Below are 18,265 nucleotides of genomic sequence, written 5' to 3' on the forward strand. Positions count from 1 at the left end.
CATTTCTTAATAGGTTTGATGACTGTTGTTTTCACTAGTGCTGCTAGCAAAGGAAAGAAGAACTTCACATGAAGCAATTTGCATGCAAAGCTTTGGGTCTTCTCCAGTGACACAGATACTCAAGATCAAACCGTTAAAGTAAAAAAAAAAGGCTACTTTTTGAAAGACAAACGCCAGCGGAGCAGAGGGGCGCGCATATGTTCATATTCTACAGATGCCTTGAAACGTGCAAATCAAGTCACACAGCAGTGGGAGGGTGTCCGCCGTTACGGCCGTTCAGAGTCGTCCTCCTCAAGGAGCGAGTCCTGAATGAGCCTTCCAGGTGGAAAGTATCCGGCTTGTCTTCGCACCGGAACACCATGAGGAAGCCATTCCTGTAGTTTTTATTCATCCACCCGTACAGGAGAGGGTTGGTAAAAGTTGAACACATAGCCACAATGTGGAACACGGTGTATATTAGTTTATACTCCTCGAGCCTGAGCACCAGGTCCAGGTCGATGGCCAACTGAAAGGCATGGAAGGGCAGCCAGCAGATGGCAAACACCACCACCACAAGCGCCAGCATCTTTGTGGTCTTTTTGCGGCGGTTGATGCTGTCGTTGCGGCTTGATGGGCTGATGTGATTTTTCAGTTTGACCCAGATGCAGATGTAGGCGTAACTGATGATGGCTAGAGGAATGATATACTGCAGGAGGAGCATTGAGAGGCTGAAGATGAGCCCATCCCTGCTGGTCACTTGGGGCCACTTTTCAGTGCAGACGGGAAAGCGTCGGTTGATCGACGGGATCTCTTCATAGCGGAACTCTCTGAAGATGGCGAGGGGTGCTGCCAGGACAGCAGACACAGTCCAGGTGAATGCCATGATGAGGAAGCTCGAGTGCCACGTGAGCCGCATTCCAAGGTGGAAGACGATGCAACGATAGCGCTCCAGAGCTATGACAGTCATGGTGAGGATGGATACGTGCACACTCAGAGCCTGGGCAAAGGGCACCATGTGGCACAACACAGCCCCAAATGTCCACTCTTCTAGAAGAGTGTAAACCAGAGTGAAGGGCAAACAGAAGGTGTTCACGAGAAGGTCTGCCAGGGCCAGGTTAGCTATGAAGAAGTTGGTGACTGTTCGCATGTTTCTGTAGCGAACTATCATGTAGATAACGAGAGCATTGCCCAGCAGCCCCAGCAGGATGATAAGCGAGTAAGCTGTGATCAGGCTGATCTGGACTCCAAGGTGCTTGATGATGTCAGTGTGGTATCCAGGCTGGTGCAAGCCCATGCTGTCGTTAAGCAGAAACAAGGGATCGGTTTCTCCAGCCTCCTCTTCTCCCGTGCTGTTGGATATGTCCGGTGGGCTCATTTTGGAAGATGCTAGATCAAGGCTGACTTTACACCTGAGCAGAGAAAACAGAAAATAACTGTTTAAGAGAATATCCCATCAGAGGTCTCAGATTTCTCATCACGCCTGATCAGCATTTCTTGAACTCTTACCTCCAGGATGTACATTTAAGCCCTCACAGACTTCTCATGCCAGATACATGCACACTGGTGTTTACACACCACTCTGTATTTAAATATTAGTTATTATTCATCTCTGGCTCTCTTCCAGAGCATGTTTTTTGTCCTGTCTTTCTCCCCTCACCACAAAGCAGTCACGGCTCCCTGAGCCTGGCTCTGCTGAGATATCGTCCTGTTAAAAGGGAGTTTTTCCTTCCCACTGTCAAAAAGTGCTTTCTCAGAGGGGGTCGTCTGGTTGCTGGGGGTTTTTCTGTATTATTGTAGACTCTTTACCTTACAATATAAAGCATGCTAAGAATTTTGTAAATAAAATAAGTCAAATTGAATTGGATACTGGCAGTATAACTATGGGAATCTGAACATTAGAGCTCTTTGATCAAGTGTCGAGGTGTGTTACTCTTCTATGTCCATTTGTTTCATGTCTTTTATACGCTGTAATACCTTCTGTCACTCACAGAAGTGAACTGCAGACATTCCTGTCAGTGTATTAGGACAGACAAGTGGCATTATTAGTGATGCATTGTACTTCAAAACATATCTTTTATTTTAGGGTGTTTTCCATGCTCTGCACTGCAAGAGAGCTAAAATCCAACTTTCTTAAAAAACATGGCTCCACAGTTATTTCTTTTGTCCCTTTATATCGCCTGCAAATGTCACTCTGATATTAAAGACATGTAGTGTTTAACCAAAAGATAATGAAACACTGTAATTTAGTAGATATGAGACGCCTCTAATTCGTACGGCCTCATTATTAGAACACTTGTCCACGACTGTGTCGAGGAGGTAGATGTTCTGAAAAAGTAAGAAAATTAAACATGAATTTTAATGAATAGATTGACAGTTACAATCAACTGAAGAACAGCTTGTTTTGTAGCAGCTTCTTGAAAGCCCTATGCAAAAATAGAACCAGATATCACAAGCTATTTACTGTGGAATATCTTTGTCTGGGCTGTGCAAAAAAAACCAAAAACATATTTTTTCTAAGAGACATGAAAACCTGTACTATTAGAAAGAATAAAGAAAACATGATGGAGGAAGCAGTGAGATCAAGAGTGAGCCAGTTCAAAGCTGCATCATTAGAGTTGCAGGCAGGTTGCATGCATAGTCTGAATCTTATAAAGGGAACATTGTGTTTTTGTGATTAACATTAAACAACCTTACATAAGTAAAAATATTCTGTAGTTCATCATCTTGTCATTTATGGCAGTTTACCTGTGTACAGCCAAGAGCCGCTGCTGAGTGCAGACAGTGCACGTTGTAATGACATGTATAACTACAGCTGCAGCTTGGCTCTTAAAGGATAAAAGCCAAGTCTCATCCTTATTAGGCAAATGCATGTCAATTGCATTATGTTGTGTTAACCACAGTAAGATGCTTTGAGGAAATCAATTTCCTAGGGATTCTCAATCATAAAACCTGGACCTGCCCTTATGGGCCTGATTAAGCTTTGCAATTTTTATTGATTTTTATTTTATTTTTTGTGGCCAACACTTAATGCTTAAAGTTTTCTGAGACAAACCAGGTCACCCTTTAGTGAGAGGTCATCTCTTTGGTGACAGACACTCTCTGATTTCTCAGGGGATCCAGCCTATTTCCTGAGAACCACTAGAAAGACTATCTTTCACTGACATCATCGCTTTTTCCACGATTTTACTAAAAAACAGTAAAACAGTGGAGCCAATGGCATTTTAAAGCATTGTGTTCTCTCCCATAATGTTACGGTTAAACTAAAGGTATTGCATTGCAGATGTGACGTGTCTCCAAGCTTCTGCACAATTCCCTGAGATTTGAAACCACTCATACGCGTCAGTTCCTTGAAATATCAGCGGTGAAGAGAAAACAGAGACTCAAGGACATCGGACAAAAGAACCTATAGTTGACTGATTTGTAAGATGCCTCGAAATCCATATGTAGGGATCACCGAAGATGTGATCATGGTGCTACAACAGGTGTTGCAGTGCCAGTAACCCGAGGAACATGACAACCCTGCCTCGACCCCTCTGGTACACACCGCTGCACCAGGCAGGTTAAGCCATGCACTTTATAAAGCATTATTTACCCTTTTTTGTTCAATGATAGGAACCTTGTGCCACTACACCAGCTCGATTAAACATCCTCAGCACAACCGGATTCAATTCAAGCAAACTCTATATATTACTACCAAATAATAACGAGGCGATTTATTTCTAATTGAGTGTGCATCGGTGCGTAATTTGTGCCATTTTGTTCAACTTACTCAGCAGTGCGCATTCAAACATCTCCAACTGAGCTCTGAGAGATTAGTTAACCGACTTGACAGGTGCAAAACGTCTCTCTCCAACGCAAAGAGTCTCAGGTACGCAGTCTGGACTCTTTTCATCCAGCACGTTTTCTTTTATCCAAATTACGCACATTTCATAGTTCCATCAGCTACAGGTTACGCTGTCACAAAAGAACAGAGAAATCATGTCTTGCACCTCATAGGGGGAGTCCATGTATGTCCCACAACTATAGCTTCGCAATATCCATTTTAAGTCTATCCACACATTAATCGACTCACCTGTCCCCCTATATCTCCTTTGTGCAAACGTGTCTTCACCGGAGAGTGTCATGAAACAAGTGGGAAAAAATCTCGAAGCTCCTCCCAGCGTGCAGCGCCTGGTGCGCATCTTGTGGCTCGACTGTTTTGTGTGTTCCTCAGTCAGGTTTACAGGGTTCAGTGTAAGCCTCCACATCTGTGCCAGCCTGCCAGAGACAGAGGCTGGAGATCTGCGCAGGGATTGCGCTTTGCAAATAACACAATCTTTTTGTAATATTTGGCATTTATTTTATTTACTTTCACCAGGCAAAGAAATCAAATAACACACCACAAAGCATCATTTAAAGTGCCAAAGCACACTCGGGCTACGTCACTGGGTTTGCCAAATTCATCTCCATTTGTTATTTCATTTATTTCCTGCCAAGCATCCCGTGTTTCCCCGCCTCGAAGCTTTGCCCTTGTTCATGTGTACAATATTTGATGAACTTTGGAACAAAACATGGCTTTAAAGCAGATAATTTAAATGGCTGTATATTTGATTCTCGGGATCACTGTCTCAACTGATCTAATTTCTTTAATGAAAAACATTTGAAGTGCAGCGTAACGCAATTTTCGTGTTGCTTTGCAGAGAGCCATTGTTAAGCTAACTGTCATATTGAGTTGATTAGCCCAGAAAACAATACAAGACAATAACGAGCATCTCGTGGGCTTTTTTCCCCCTGTGAGCTCCCATGATACCTAAAATAGATTAAAGTTCATGCTGATGGCACAGAAAGTCACTAAACTGTAGTCCCTTTGACCCTTTGAGAGGGGTGTCATGGGAGATTTCAGTCAATATTTTAGTATTCAGAGTGTGCCATTTACCTGGATTATTTTCTATTGGGAGGGGGGGGGGATGACTGTATTGTGCCTGGAGCAATTCCCTCTGTAACAAGAAGACAGTGAATAATCATCTGGGACAAAAATTACTTTTTGTTTTGATTTAGACAGTTTTTGAGGAACTTCAAAAGCAAAGTGAAACTCAAAAAGCAACAAAGATCATGAGGTGTCTTGAAATAAATGGGATTAAAAGACTTTAAAAATGTCCTGAAAATTTTTTACTGTACTTTCAACCTACATGATTGTTTGAAAGAAATTCACCTGATCAGAATCTTAATAGGATCCTTGAACCTCTTTGGTTTTAGTTTGTGGCAGAATAATTTGATTCACCAATTATCTCAGCACCGGAGATTATACTTGATTGGCTCTTTCTCTTTCTCTCTTCCACTTCTTTTTTCTTCCAATTAAAAGAGCCATCCACCAGCCTCCGCATGCCTGGGTCACTCAGCTGGTGTTGAGAGTTTTCTCAGGCTGCTGTGTCATTGATTCACCTGGAAGGGCTCAAATTAATCTTCATAAAAGTGGTTAGTGAGCTATTTGGGACTGCGAATGGTTGAGATTCACTTCTTGTGTCTAGCTCACAAACTGTGGGTGTCCTCGCAAGTTGTTTGTCTGTCTGTCTTTCTGTGTAATTAACCCAAGCTAAGAAATCCTTTTTGTGCTTTTTTCCCCCCCTTTCCTTTTGTTATTTCCTACCGGGGATACACACTTGACAGATGGTAACCGTACAATGCAGATTAGACCCTTTAGTCATTTGATTTTAGATATTGATTTTAAAGGATAGTTTCCCTTTGAAGCTTGCAGTTTGGATTCCTCAGATAAACATTTGTGTGGGATGTTCCAGTCGTTCCTTCTGGTGAACTTTTCTTTTATAAAGGACTTGGTCACCATGTCCAAGAAGGCAGAAGTGGTCCTGTATCTCCCCTATTAAACTGAAATTTAATAGCCACATTCCTTGCAAGCACGCCTGGAGCTACCATTAATGACACTGAGGTCGTATCCTTGGTAATGTTTCAGAGAGTTTGGAGGTTTTTAGCAACTTGAGACAGACTGTAGATTTTTGCTATAGTGGATATCAAGCAAATTTCATTATAATTCCACAAACCATCCACTCATTTTACACACTGAGTTCAGTTCACTTATCGCAGCAAGTAATGTGAAATCTGTTGTATAACGTCTTTTGTGGCTCCGGAGGAACCTTTCAGAAATCTGAATAAATAACCATCTAAGGAAACTAAGGAGCTTGGAAAGAAAAGCGACCGGACTTCTATAACTTTCTTGAAGACGTTTCACCTCTCATCCGAGAAGCTTTTTCAGTTCTAACACCAAGTGGTGGAGAGTCCCAGGTGTTTAAGCCCTAGTGGGAGTTATCTCTTAAGAGGACCCTCTTAAGGCACAACTCCGACTAGGGTGAAATGTGGGCTAAACTGTTATGGGGGCCTGACCTTTACATGAGACTAGAGTCCAATCCCATTTTATTAGATTTTTGCTTTACTACTGTTCATGGAGATTTAATAGTCATTTATAAGGGATTTGTTCCATCAGAGTTATATCTGATTCTTTAATGAATCTGAGCAAATGACCTAGAAATAACACAGTTTAATCTATTTTTTAAAGTAAAAGTAAAAAGATGCAACTGTGACTGTCTTTTAGGAATCAATATTAGACCCAGTATTCTTAGTCTTAGTCTTAGTCCTTCCCTGCTTTTGCAACAGACAGTGGAGGAAGTGAAAAAGGTAGATTGAAAATAAATATTGGTCGACTGGCAAAGGTGCTGGAGACATTCCTCTGAGATTTTGGTCAATATTGACATGATAGCATCCCAATTGCTACAGATTTGTCTGGTACACATCCATGACGTGAATCTCTCTTTCCACCCCAACCCAAAGGTGAGCTGTTGGACTGAGATCTGCTGAATGTGGAAGCCATTTGAATACAGAGAACCCATTCAAGAAACCACTTTGAGCCAATTTGAGAGTTTCACTGGAAACAGCTTTCAGAAGATGGGTACACTGTGATCATAAAATGATGGATATGGTTATCAACAACACTCAAGCAGGCCGTGGTGTTTAAATCATGATCTGGTACTTAAAGAGCCATATGTGTGTCGAGAAAATATCACCAACAGTAACCTGAACATTTGATACAAGCAAGGATGGAGCCATGCTTTTATGTTGTTTTCCATATTCTGACCATGCTTTCCTAATGTACCAGCAAAATCAAGACTCATCAGAATCTTTCTGATCTTTTATTGCCCATTTCTGGGGCGTCTGTGTGAATTCTAGCCTGAATTTCCCGTTAAGTGGTCATTTGAGTTAATATTACTTTCCTATCAGCTTTATGCAGTGTGGTTATTCTTCTCCGACATTTAGTATCGACAAAGCCCAGAAAACTGCAGCTCACGGCATATTTTCTGTAAACCCTAGACATGGTTTTGTAGGAAATTCCCAGTTGATCAGCAGATCTGTCTGGCACCAATACCCATTTCTCAATGAAATCCCCTTTCTTCCCCATTTCTTCCCCTTTCTTCCCCATTCTGATGCATACTTTGAACTTCAGCAGGTCGCCTTGAAAGCACTGTCTGTATGCCCATAAATGCACTGAATTGCTGCCACGTGATTGGCTGATTAGATATTTGTATTAATGAACGTGTGTACCTAATAAAATGACCAGTTAGTGTATATCGAAAATTGCTGACAAAACTCGTTGCAAACTGCTGTTCACCGTCAAACACACTGACCAATCAAACGCGGGCTTGTGGCATGCGCATGCGCAGAATATAAGACTATTTGTTCCCAAACAGTAGCAGCAGCAGGGAGTAGAGAGCAGAGGGGCGAACTTTGACGTATTCGGTTTTGAATTTCTCCGAACAACAGACCACGTAAGTTCATTAAAGTATTAATTATGTGACGATTATAGTCACTTTATTGAAGTTCCGAAACGTCTTTTGTTTCTTATTGTTTTGTAGAGGCTGCTACACGTAGCTAAACGCTAACAGGCTCCAGGCAGTTAAGAGCAAACACGCCACCTGAGTAAACACTGCCTTCACAATACAAATCACAAGCTAGCTCGCAAGCCCCGTGATATAGCACCTGATTTCCACTGCTGAGCACCATCAAGTAGGTGCTTAGTGCTAGTATTAAGCTGTTTGCACCGCTTTGTTATCAGTGATGGACTTCAGACTGTAGCTGCACACTCTGCTGTGTTTGAAGGTGAACTATTTGTTTTTCCTTTCATTTGTTGGCAGCTGACAGAAAAATCGAAGCTATCTCCTTGTAAAGTATTTGCAGAAGTGGATTGGTAATCTTTTCTGTTTGCCTTCAGACTTTTTGCTTTCACTTCCTGTGAAGGGATCTCAAAGAGGACAGCACCCTTCATCATGGCTGCTGCTGCTGCTGTTCAGTCCACCAGAGGCAGTCTGAGAGAGGACCTGACATGTGCCATATGCTGTGATCTGTTCCGAGAGCCTGTCATGTTGGCCTGTATGCACCATTTCTGCAAATCTTGCATATCCAGGTACTGGAGAGGAACGGAGGGGCCGGTCACCTGCCCACAATGCCGCAAGGAGTTCAGCTCCAAGCAGTTTCACACTAACTACCTTGTGGCAGCCATGGTGGAGAAGGTCCGTGCCACTACCTCGGATGCTTACACCAAGAACCTAGAGGTTTGTATTTCAGTCTCACTTCATGTTTAACTGTCATGCTGGCGGTTTTCCAGACAGTTTCTTTGGGTCAGCAAGAAATAAAGTCTTCTGCGATGTTATACAAATAACCTTGTGCTCTTAAGTAGACCGATCAATAGCAATTGACCAGCAAGTAACATCTGGGTTCAATACAGTTATAATTCATGTTTCAGTCCACGTCCACGTTTGTTTTATTGTTGTTCCGCCCTCAGCCTACCTTGTTTGAATTGCTCAGACCAAAGTTCACTCTTCACTCCCCCTTATAATACTTTGTATAACAGGTTATGTAACTTAAGCACAGCAGAGGCATTAATATACACTGACAGAATAATAAAAACACTTGTAGGGTTTTTTGTTTGTTTGTTTTGCTGGTTTTAGCACAGACAAAAAATCCTTTTCCACTTTTCCTAAGAGAACAGATAAGAAATTGATCTGTCGAGCAAATATAAGGCTCGAGGCCTCAGCTGGTTACTTTCACTTAACATAAAAAGTACAGGTACTTCTAAGGATTCCCGATTGACAAATGAACTTGTCAACTTGTCTTTTTTTTTTTGTTGTTGTTGCTTTTGTTTTTTGGAAACCATACAAAACATAAAAAGCTAAAGTAACAAACCACAGACCATGGCAGCATCAACCACTGGTTTGTAAAGTCACCTGAATTTTAGAATTTATTTATTTAATTATTTTTTTAGGCCAAAAGACACCACATGTGAACAAAATACTTGATTACTAAATTATCGGCTGTGTGCCTGTGTAGGTTCTGTAGGTCCATTGCGTGCGCATAGATGCGTGCAAATAGAGCGCAGGCCTTCTTGAGCTGTTACACCAGCTAACAGCATAATAACCCATAATATTGGTAAGATAACTGCATTAAAATAAAAAAAATGGATCATCATGACCAACAACACAAACATGGTTGAGAACTCCAGCTCAGTGATTCCAATTAGGTAATGGGGCCCACACCCTTTATAATTCTGACTTTACATACCTTAACATGTGTTTCAGGCTATAAACATTTAAGCCAGTTTCTTTCCTTAATAATGATCCCATTTCATATTAGTTTGAACTTCAGCTTAATCTAAGCTTTATCACTATTATTAGCCAATGTCAGCTATTTGCTGATTGATGACTATCAGCATTTATAACAGCTGATATATCTGATTTTTAAATCACAAAATATCAGTATTGGTCTTAAAAACCTATATTGGGTTGGCTCTAATTAAGATGGCACAGTCATATGTTTGCAGTAAAAATACCTGTTTTTGTCAGTTCAGTCTGAAGCAGAGCAGTCAAAAAATTTATAATGTAGCTTATATTTAACAAAAAAGGACATTTTGGCTTCAGTGTATGTTGCTACTGTCTTCATCCTCGGCAGTACATTCTTTAGCTTTCCTGGAAGTCTAGTAGTCGGTACCAGTACCAGCATAATTACCTGATTCTTAAAACTCAGTTCAATTCAAATTAAAAAAGAAAAACACAGACGTTACCCTAATCCTTTGTGTCCGTGTCATTTCAGAATGACACGAAAATGTTACCAATATATTTGGTTACCAGAAGTGTTAGCATGGTTGCTAAGTATCCTGCTAACGTCACAAGCTCAAGCATTTAACTTTAGACACAGTTGATTTCACAACAGCAATGCTGTTGCGTAATATGAATGTAAGCATATGTAGATGTCTATCTTTTAGCCTCTTCTCTGAAGCATTTCCACACTTGGTGTGAAAGTCAAGATAGCATCGTTTGCATATCATCTTTTAAAAATGTAGTTCCAACCCTTGGTCATCTACCTCAAGTGCTTCCGTACTCGACTCTTACTACTTTTCTTCGCAAGTCGGGCTGGCGCTATTACTGCAACTGCACTAGCCGCCATCTTTGGTGTTGTAGTTTGTAGTTATGCATCCCCATGTTGGTACATACTCTGCAAAAAATGAGTAGTATTGCAGATTTTGCTATTGGGGTTTTTTGTGTAAGGGTTTTTTTTTTTTTTCTGATGACATCACTAGTCCAAACTTTAGACAGGTGTATTTTCGCAGTTTTTATGTTACATATGCAAGTGGATTAAGAACATAATAAAACACAATCAAAATGCTTTTCCATAATATGGGACCTTTTAAAATGTTGTGTTCTTTCTAGGCTGTGTTTTGTGCTGTAGTTGTACTAGATTCCATTAGATTGTAATGTATTATGATGTTTCCTCCTCAATACATGCAGAATATAAGAAAAACCTCTGAATGTGATGCAGATCAGCTCAACAACAGCACAAAAGCAAAGTTCTCAGATGGGCCTGTGTCTCGAATAGCGTTTACTTCTTGTCGTTAATTATTCCCCCCTTTACCGTTATCGAGTTCCTTCATTCTCTGCATAGTCTCTTTGCTTTAGTGTTCCTATCCCCCACGCTGATTAGATTTGCATACCACTTTGCAGAAACAACTGAAGGAGACTTTGGAGAGCCACCGCCTGAGGAAGCAGGACTTCATCAACAGCATTCACAGAGACAAAGAAAAGATGAATATTATAAAGGTACGCTCATGTGGGAATCCAAAGGAATGGCAGCACTTAAGAAATAAGAACAAGCACGGCCCTCTCTAATGGCTGTTTACAGCATGTTAACGTGCATATTTAGTGGCGCAGAACGTGACAAACTGTGCAAAAGCAGGAGCGACGGAAACAAAATGACATCCAAAGTGAGGCAGACAGATGTGGGATAAGAGCTTAAATTTTAGCCGCACACGCTGGGCTGAGATGATGAAAAGGAAATCGTTTCCTTCTTTATGCAATACTTGTCAGACACATGGAGCTTTTATGCTAATTGTGACTTCATTCCCATCTGTTTGTATCTCTGGAGATGTGTGTTGTTCTGCAAGATTTTTAGAGCTTTAAGCAAGCAAGCCACGTGTTCAGTAAACGCGTGGCACGACACTGAGAGTCCCGCTCTTATAACGTTAATCATCCCTCTCCCTCTCAGAGGGTCGCGGCAGATCTCCAGGCGCGTGTCAAAAGTGAGTTCCAAGCTCTCCATCAGATCCTGCACGATGAGGAAGCCTGTACGCTGGAGCAGCTGAGGAGGGAGCAGGAGGAGGAGCTGGTGAAAGTCCAGCACCACCTGGAGGTCACGGAGCAGGCAGCGAAGGAGCTGGAGGACAATATAAAAGCGCTGCAGGAGGCCAGCACTGCCACCCAGGACATCGTACTGACTGAGGTGGGAATTGAAAATGATGTGACCCTATTTATATTATTGTCTGATATTATAAAATCATCTAATTGGGAATTAATGTTTTTTCACGAACCTGTTTCAAACAAGCTGTTAACGTGACTTTTTTTTCTTTTCTTCTCATTAGCTCCCAGCGCTAAGGTAAGCGTTCATTTCCGTGTTGTGACCGATTAATTGCTCGTGACAGTTTTTGCGCACATCGTGCTCATGTGACATTTAGAGTAATTTACGCTGAGAGCAAATGATCTGAATTCTGTGTTCTTTTTGTTTGCACAGACCATGTGCGCAGGTGGATGTTGCCCCGGAGTTTGATATAAATGCTTTCAGTAACAAATACCTGGCTCCCTTACAATACATCACATGGAGGAGGATGTTCAAATCTTTGAAACCAGGTAATTTCCCCCCGATGCTTCATTAGACACAAAATGACTGGAGCTGAAAACTGGTTCTGAGTCAATAATGGGAGTAATTAAGGGAAAATGAGTGGAGTGTTATAATGAGCTATTGAGGTGGAAACAGGAGTGGCACCATTGTCATGCTCTGAAAGGGTTGTTTTGGAGTTTTTTGCGTAAAAATCTGAATTTATTAGAGTAATTTTATCTCCCAATAAATTGTTTCACCCCATAGGTCCCTCCCTGTTGACGTTTGATGTCGACACAGCACACCCGAGCATTCAAGTCTCAAGAGACAAGACCGTGGCGGTTGAATCTAACGCCATGACCCACCACGTGAACCACAACAAGCGCTTCCTCCAGTGCGTCAATATTCTGGCTGCCCAGGGCTTCCAGTCGGGTCAACACTACTGGGAGGTAGAAGTGGGCACCAGCCCTAAGTGGGACCTGGGAGTGGCCTTGGAGAATGTCAACAGGCACGCTCGGATCAAGCTGAGCCCGGAAAGCGGCTACTGGACCTTGCGGCTGCGCAACGGGAACGAGTACTCGGTGGGAAAGCAGCCGTGGGAGAGGCTGCGGGTCAGATCTTCCCCGCACAGGCTCGGGGTTTTCTTGGACTGCGACGAGAGGAGGGTCTCCTTCTACAACGCAGACGACATGAGTCTGCTCTACTCGTTCGCCAACGGGCCGAGGGGCAAGGCGTTCCCCTTCTTTAGCCCGTGCATTACAGACAGCCGCCACAAACCTCAGCCCATAAAGCTCCTCCACTACCCTCCTGCCGCTCTGTCCGGCTGATATCGCTGCAATCAATCAATGCTTTCTCACACAACACGGTTATCAGCCATTATTTGAATCAGCGTGACGTAAACATTCTTTTTACAAATTTCTGACTTGATTTTGCCAGATGCTGTTTTCTATCTTAAAAGCTTTAGAATGTTCAGAAAATTGTCTTACTCATCAAAGTAAAAAAAAAAAATCCACTTTGTAGTAATCATCGTGCCAAGGCTTATGGACAAATTAGCTTAAATGCAGTATTAAAACGCTGTGCTCTAGCTTAGATGCATCAAATTACATTAATGGCATACTCAGTCTTCAACAGATATGTTTAATAGATGTAGATAAATGAGTTTTTCTATGATAATTGGAATAATTGCCAGGTCAGACTATCTTTAGACTGACTTGTAAAATCACCAAGTTCAGTCAGGGTGAGGTTATTATGCACTTTATTACAAGATTTTGTATGTGATTGAGTTCTTTCTATTTCCTACACAATCTGTTTATTCGTTTCTATTCATTATGTATGTGCCTAATTTTGAAGCCATGTATCATGAGTTTAATTTTCTTAGCTTAGGAAAATGCTAAAAAGCAGTCTTATGCCTCCTGTCCACTCTCTTTCCTTACGTTTCATGTCCTTGTGTACATACACCAAGTGCACGTTCAGTCATTTCCTTTCCTCGTGTATAAAGTGCTTATGCAAATAAACCGAATCACTTTTTCTTCCTCAAACACTGCCTTTGATTCTTTTCTACAACGCCACACGCTGTGGAAGTGCAAACCCAACCCTACTTGAAACAATCAAGGATGCTATTAAGCATCATCAAAGCAAAGTTTGCAACTGCACACTGCAACTGATGTGAATCCAAAGCTATCCTAACAGGAGACGCGGTGGAGGGTTGCTGACTCGCCTGCACCGGAATTTTTTTATTTTATGTTTTTTTGTTTAAACGCGCGAGCCATCGCTGACACTTCCACAGCGAAAACAGGCGGGCTTTTGGTTATCTTTGCAAACACACGACAGCACCGACGTCCTGTTTCCTCCCGCCAGGTGAAAGGTCAGATAAACAGTGACAGTGTGGTTGCCTGTGGGTCTTCTGGACAGGCCTCAGGGGGACTCTGCTGAAGCAGGATGCTGCTGCCTGCTCCTCCTGATTGGGAAAGTGGCACAATAAACTGGACCGGTGGGGGAACTGTGCTACACGGAATATGCATTCATCATGCTGTTATCACACACTTTCTTTTATGTACGTGTTCAGGTTTAGCGACATTGCTGTAAATGATGAAGTAAACCTTTTACATTCTTGTTTTTCTCTTCTTTACAGGTCATTCTGTTTGACTCTGTGGAACACATTTGTGCCTTTTGGGTGTGATATACATCTATATACTACAAGATGTTTCTTATTGTAATTAAAACATGTTAGGCAATGTAATGGTAATAGAGCTAAACAGTGGCCAGTCTGTTTAATGGGACACTCAGCTCTACAGAGCCTTTGGGTATCCTATGTATCTCAAAGCGACACTATTTAATATTTTATTATTAAAACTCGAGAAACGCAATTGTGTAAAAAGTCATTACTTCTAGCTTTCCTCACCATTTCCTCTTAAATCTGCTTCAGTTTTAGTTTTGTGAAAAAGGAAGTACACCCTCTGGAAATTATTGACCTTTTTAACATATTCAGTTGCAACTGAATAACAGTGGTGGAAAAAGTCAAAAAATATAACTTTTCATAACAACTTGAACTATCTAACCTCTGCTGTTCTCTTAGCTGTTCAAATCTGTTCATATCAGCATGCCAACATCTAAAGAGCTCTCCAAGGTCTTCAGGGAAAAAAGAAGATTGTGAATGTCCTTGAGCAGCGAGGGATTCAAAAATAATTTGAAATAAATCATTCCACTGTAAGAAAAATCTTCCACAAGTGGCGCAGCTTTCAAATAGCTGCCAGTTTCTGCGGCACTGACCACTCCAAAAAAGGAAAAAGGACAAGAGGAAAAAAAAAGGGAACACCGATATTGATGGGAAGTAAAGCAGAATCTGAAAGTACTGTAACTCTTTCTAGTTGTTTGGTGTCAAAGGGCATGCATTTACAAGAAAGACTACAGAAATTTGACCTTGGATTTACTGTCTAAAAGGAAGATTAAACCAAAGTGACAATTTGACAAAGGGAGACAAAGGGAAAGAAAGATGTGCCCTGGACACTCAAATCAAAGATAAGAAGTGCTCAGTCACAGTAACAACAGGGATGTTTGGTGCAGACCACCATCATGGTGGAAATGTTTACGCCTTTTTCTTATATTTACTTAAATAGAAGCACTAAAACCACATGATGAAATCAATCTGTTACAAATAAAAGTCTGAATTTAAAATTTCACTTAAGTATTGTTAGTTAATGAGAGCAGGCCCCTAAATATAAATAATCTCCCTCAAGCAGGATTATACTGCTGTATTAAAAACTCTTTTCTTATAGTTTTTAATGATTAATCTGCTGGTTGTATGTGATATATGGTTGTGATACATGTAGTCAAGTAAAGAGTGGAGAAGTAGAAAGTGGTATAAATACTAAACACTAAAGAAACTCACATTTCTATTAGAGCACATCTATCCAACTGTTTTCCCTTATTTACTGGATTTAGGTTGGGTGTCACAGGGCAAGAAGCAAAGTATACTCTGGAGAAGGCTACAGAGGTGACACAGAGACACAGACCACTACACCTACGGCCAATTTTGGACTGTGGGAGGAAGACACATAATAGTCACAGGTGGGAGAACATGCAAACTCCACACAGCCATTGCACCACAGTGGCATCAAAAATAAATATACCCAACAGTAGCTACATACCTTCCATGTCTCCTCATAAAGAACGGGAATGATTATGGAGTGGCTAAGTCAAGAGAAAGTGAAAGGCAGTTTTTCCTTCTCACTGTCGCCAAGTTCTTTGTCATAAGGACTTGTCTGATCGTTGCTTAATATAAAGCACCTCAGCGCCAAATCACAAGTATTAATAAGATGAAACTAAATTGAACTGAATGATTTGGGGAGGTCTATGCATGAGCCTGTGTGATTTGTATACAAGTTGTCTACAAGAAGTTTCAGCAAAAAAGGATAAAAGCTGCAAATAAACAAATCTGAGATTGAGATTCAAGTTTGGATCTGCCTTGAGCTGAGAGAGTTGTCTTGTCCCACTGCTAACCTGATTACACTGTAAATAATTTAAACGCAAACCATGCTGCTCCTACAGTCAGGAGGGCACCGTAACTTGGCATGATCTACAAATGCTGAGAAATGGTGGCTACCACAATCAAAACAAACCCAAAGGAACTCTGCTGAACTGTAACAGCTTCTTCAAAGTAGCTTGGCAAAAGTGCAGTGTAGCGTGGAGGCCCATGGGCATGAACTTCGGCGAAAGAGTGAGGGGGTTGCACGCTTGCTCCACATCCTTCCTATGATAGTAGCTGTAGAGCTGTAATCTGTTTCCTGACCTGAGGATGGGCCGGATGGAGTGCTGGCACTTCAAGGACGAGTCCTTGAGCCCTCGGTTGTCTCTCAGGGGTCGGACGAATTATAAACTGAAACCTTTTCATCTGACACAGCAGAGGCGATTGTGCCATCCTGCGTAAAGCCTATTGTTTGCTATCGCTGTTGCCTGAATGGCTTATGTGTGCGGATTTCTTATTGAATTGGCTGTTCAAGTGTTTTTCATTTGTTTATGACATTATCTGTTTTATATTCGTAATGAGATGTAGTAACTCCCTGGACAGCGCTTTGTTAGGCTATCATCACAATTTAGTGTGTTTATTTTTCTGTGAAGCCGAAGGCTCTGCCGGCCTGAAACCGAGGGAACATTTTAATTACAACCATTCAATCACAACATTGTGTTTTAAGGTCAGAGAGGTGGATTGCCGTAAGGGATCCGGAGTGGAAACGCATGCCCACAATAACAAACAATGATCCTTTGACTCCCTGTTATTCAGCTCTCTCCCTGAGGTCAGGCTCTTCATAGCTGAGGAGCGGCTGAAAATCACACCATGTTCATATCAAGGAAAAATATGATTTCTCATATGTCTCATCAACAGCTGCTGCTTAATGTGTGGACTGTTCTAAAGGCACAGCTAGGGAGGAGTCCGGAGACACATTAATGCTGTAATGGATTTCCAAGTGGTGAAGCAGCACATTATTATATATATCTGACTGGACTTGCGCTGATTATTCTGCACTTTCCATACGATGTTTGTCTGACCACTGCAAAGGTGACCCTGACAGTTCACAGATAAAGCACACACCTGCACCTGAAGCCCCATCTCTGTGCGTGTGCACGATTACACAAGCACACACCCCCTTCTGCCCTCTCTGACTTATGGTACACAGGTTTTCAATTTTCCAAATCCCTCCCTGTAAGATAAAACGGGACTGATAGCGGCTCGCTACGGGCATGTTGTGCTCCTAGTACATGACTTTTATTCACACTCTGAGGACTCCCCGAGGAGGATGGATGGGTGGGTGGTGGGGGTTAACAGGATTTGGTCAAGCCTGGAAGAAACTCTGTGCAGTTTAGTCTTGGAGGCATCATTACTTACATCTGACCCGTTGGATGAGTTATTACGGACACTTAATAGAGAGGCACTCCCTTAGCTTATGTTTGTTTAACATGAGGAAGAATTTGTGTCCAGAAGCATGCCAGAAGAGATCTTTCCTTTACATCAAATTAACAACCAGCATTTGACCTAAACACATAAAACTGCATTGACAGTTTGGTGTCAGAAGGATTTAAAAACATTTTTATTTTTTGAGCCTATTTTTGATCAACATAGAAAATACCATTCCTTCTTACATTCTTATAGTTGTCTGCAGCCTGCCTCTGTTGCTTTATCTCGCAGTGGCATTTGTTTCCTTCCTGTGGTGACTGCAGTGCTCCCGTGGTGGCTTTGTAAGAATTTCTGATGGTATTAGGATTACCTGCTGAGCTATTTAGGTGTCAGGACGACTTTAAATGCTTTGGGAAAAATCCATGACATAAAATCAATGCCAAACGGTTCTGCAGCAACGCAACAAATGGGAAAACCCACAGCTCCAATATTGCAGTGCTCTTATTGCACTTTTTTATTATCCTCCACATATAATGTGGCAGTTCTAAAAGTCTTTAATACAGTGGGATGAAACGAGCAGGACTTTGCAGGAAGGAACTTTGTCATGGATGTTTGGCTGACCCCCACACCCCACCTCCCTAGCCCGTACAGACCACCTCACACGCTCACACCCCTCTCCAATTCAGCTTGTTTTATGAACTGGGTGGGTGG

At 41.8% G+C, this 18,265-nt stretch overlaps 2 protein-coding genes across 5 annotated transcripts; one reads left to right on the plus strand and one right to left on the minus strand.

Moving 5' to 3' along the window:
- Positions 1–116: 116 nt before the first annotated feature.
- Positions 117–4,096, minus strand: npy7r (neuropeptide Y receptor Y7). 2 transcript variants are annotated; one of them, XM_063484304.1, is made up of 2 exons: positions 4,052–4,096; positions 117–1,388 (listed from the first exon to the last, which is right to left on the minus strand). In XM_063484304.1, exon 2 carries the CDS (start codon positions 1,352–1,354, stop codon positions 239–241), a length of 1,116 nt encoding a protein of 371 aa, XP_063340374.1. In that variant the 5' UTR covers positions 1,355–1,388; positions 4,052–4,096; the 3' UTR covers positions 117–238. The 2 variants fall into 2 exon arrangements, with proteins under 2 accessions (XP_063340374.1, XP_063340367.1); XM_063484297.1 differs by lacking the exon at positions 4,052–4,096 and adding an exon at positions 3,749–3,809.
- A 3,593-nt stretch (positions 4,097–7,689) lies between these two features.
- trim105 (tripartite motif containing 105) lies at positions 7,690–14,499 on the plus strand. 3 transcript variants are annotated; one of them, XM_063484316.1, is made up of 8 exons: positions 7,703–7,790; positions 7,878–8,121; positions 8,234–8,573; positions 11,016–11,111; positions 11,557–11,790; positions 11,930–11,943; positions 12,079–12,194; positions 12,430–14,499. In XM_063484316.1, the coding sequence occupies exons 3-8, from the start codon at positions 8,289–8,291 to the stop codon at positions 12,987–12,989; spliced, it is 1,305 nt and encodes a 434-aa protein (XP_063340386.1). In that variant the 5' UTR covers positions 7,703–7,790; positions 7,878–8,121; positions 8,234–8,288; the 3' UTR covers positions 12,990–14,499. The 3 variants fall into 3 exon arrangements, with proteins under 3 accessions (XP_063340394.1, XP_063340386.1, XP_063340401.1); XM_063484324.1 differs by lacking the exon at positions 7,878–8,121 and having other exon boundaries at positions 7,690–7,790; XM_063484331.1 differs by lacking the exon at positions 7,878–8,121 and having other exon boundaries at positions 8,260–8,573.
- Positions 14,500–18,265: the final 3,766 nt, after the last annotated feature.

Source organism: Pelmatolapia mariae, linkage group LG2, assembly GCF_036321145.2.
Source record: "Pelmatolapia mariae isolate MD_Pm_ZW linkage group LG2, Pm_UMD_F_2, whole genome shotgun sequence".
Classification (NCBI taxonomy): Eukaryota; Metazoa; Chordata; class Actinopteri; order Cichliformes; family Cichlidae; genus Pelmatolapia; species Pelmatolapia mariae.

Coding starts and splice junctions, on each gene's coding strand:
- trim105 (XM_063484324.1), top strand. CDS start 8,289: ATGGCTGCTGCTGCTGCTGTTCAGTCCACCAGAGGCAGTCTGAGAGAG. Junction 8,574..11,015: donor CTTACACCAAGAACCTAGAG/GTTTGTATTTCA, acceptor ACCACTTTGCAG/AAACAACTGAAGGAGACTTT. Junction 12,195..12,429: donor GTTCAAATCTTTGAAACCAG/GTAATTTCCCCC, acceptor TTCACCCCATAG/GTCCCTCCCTGTTGACGTTT.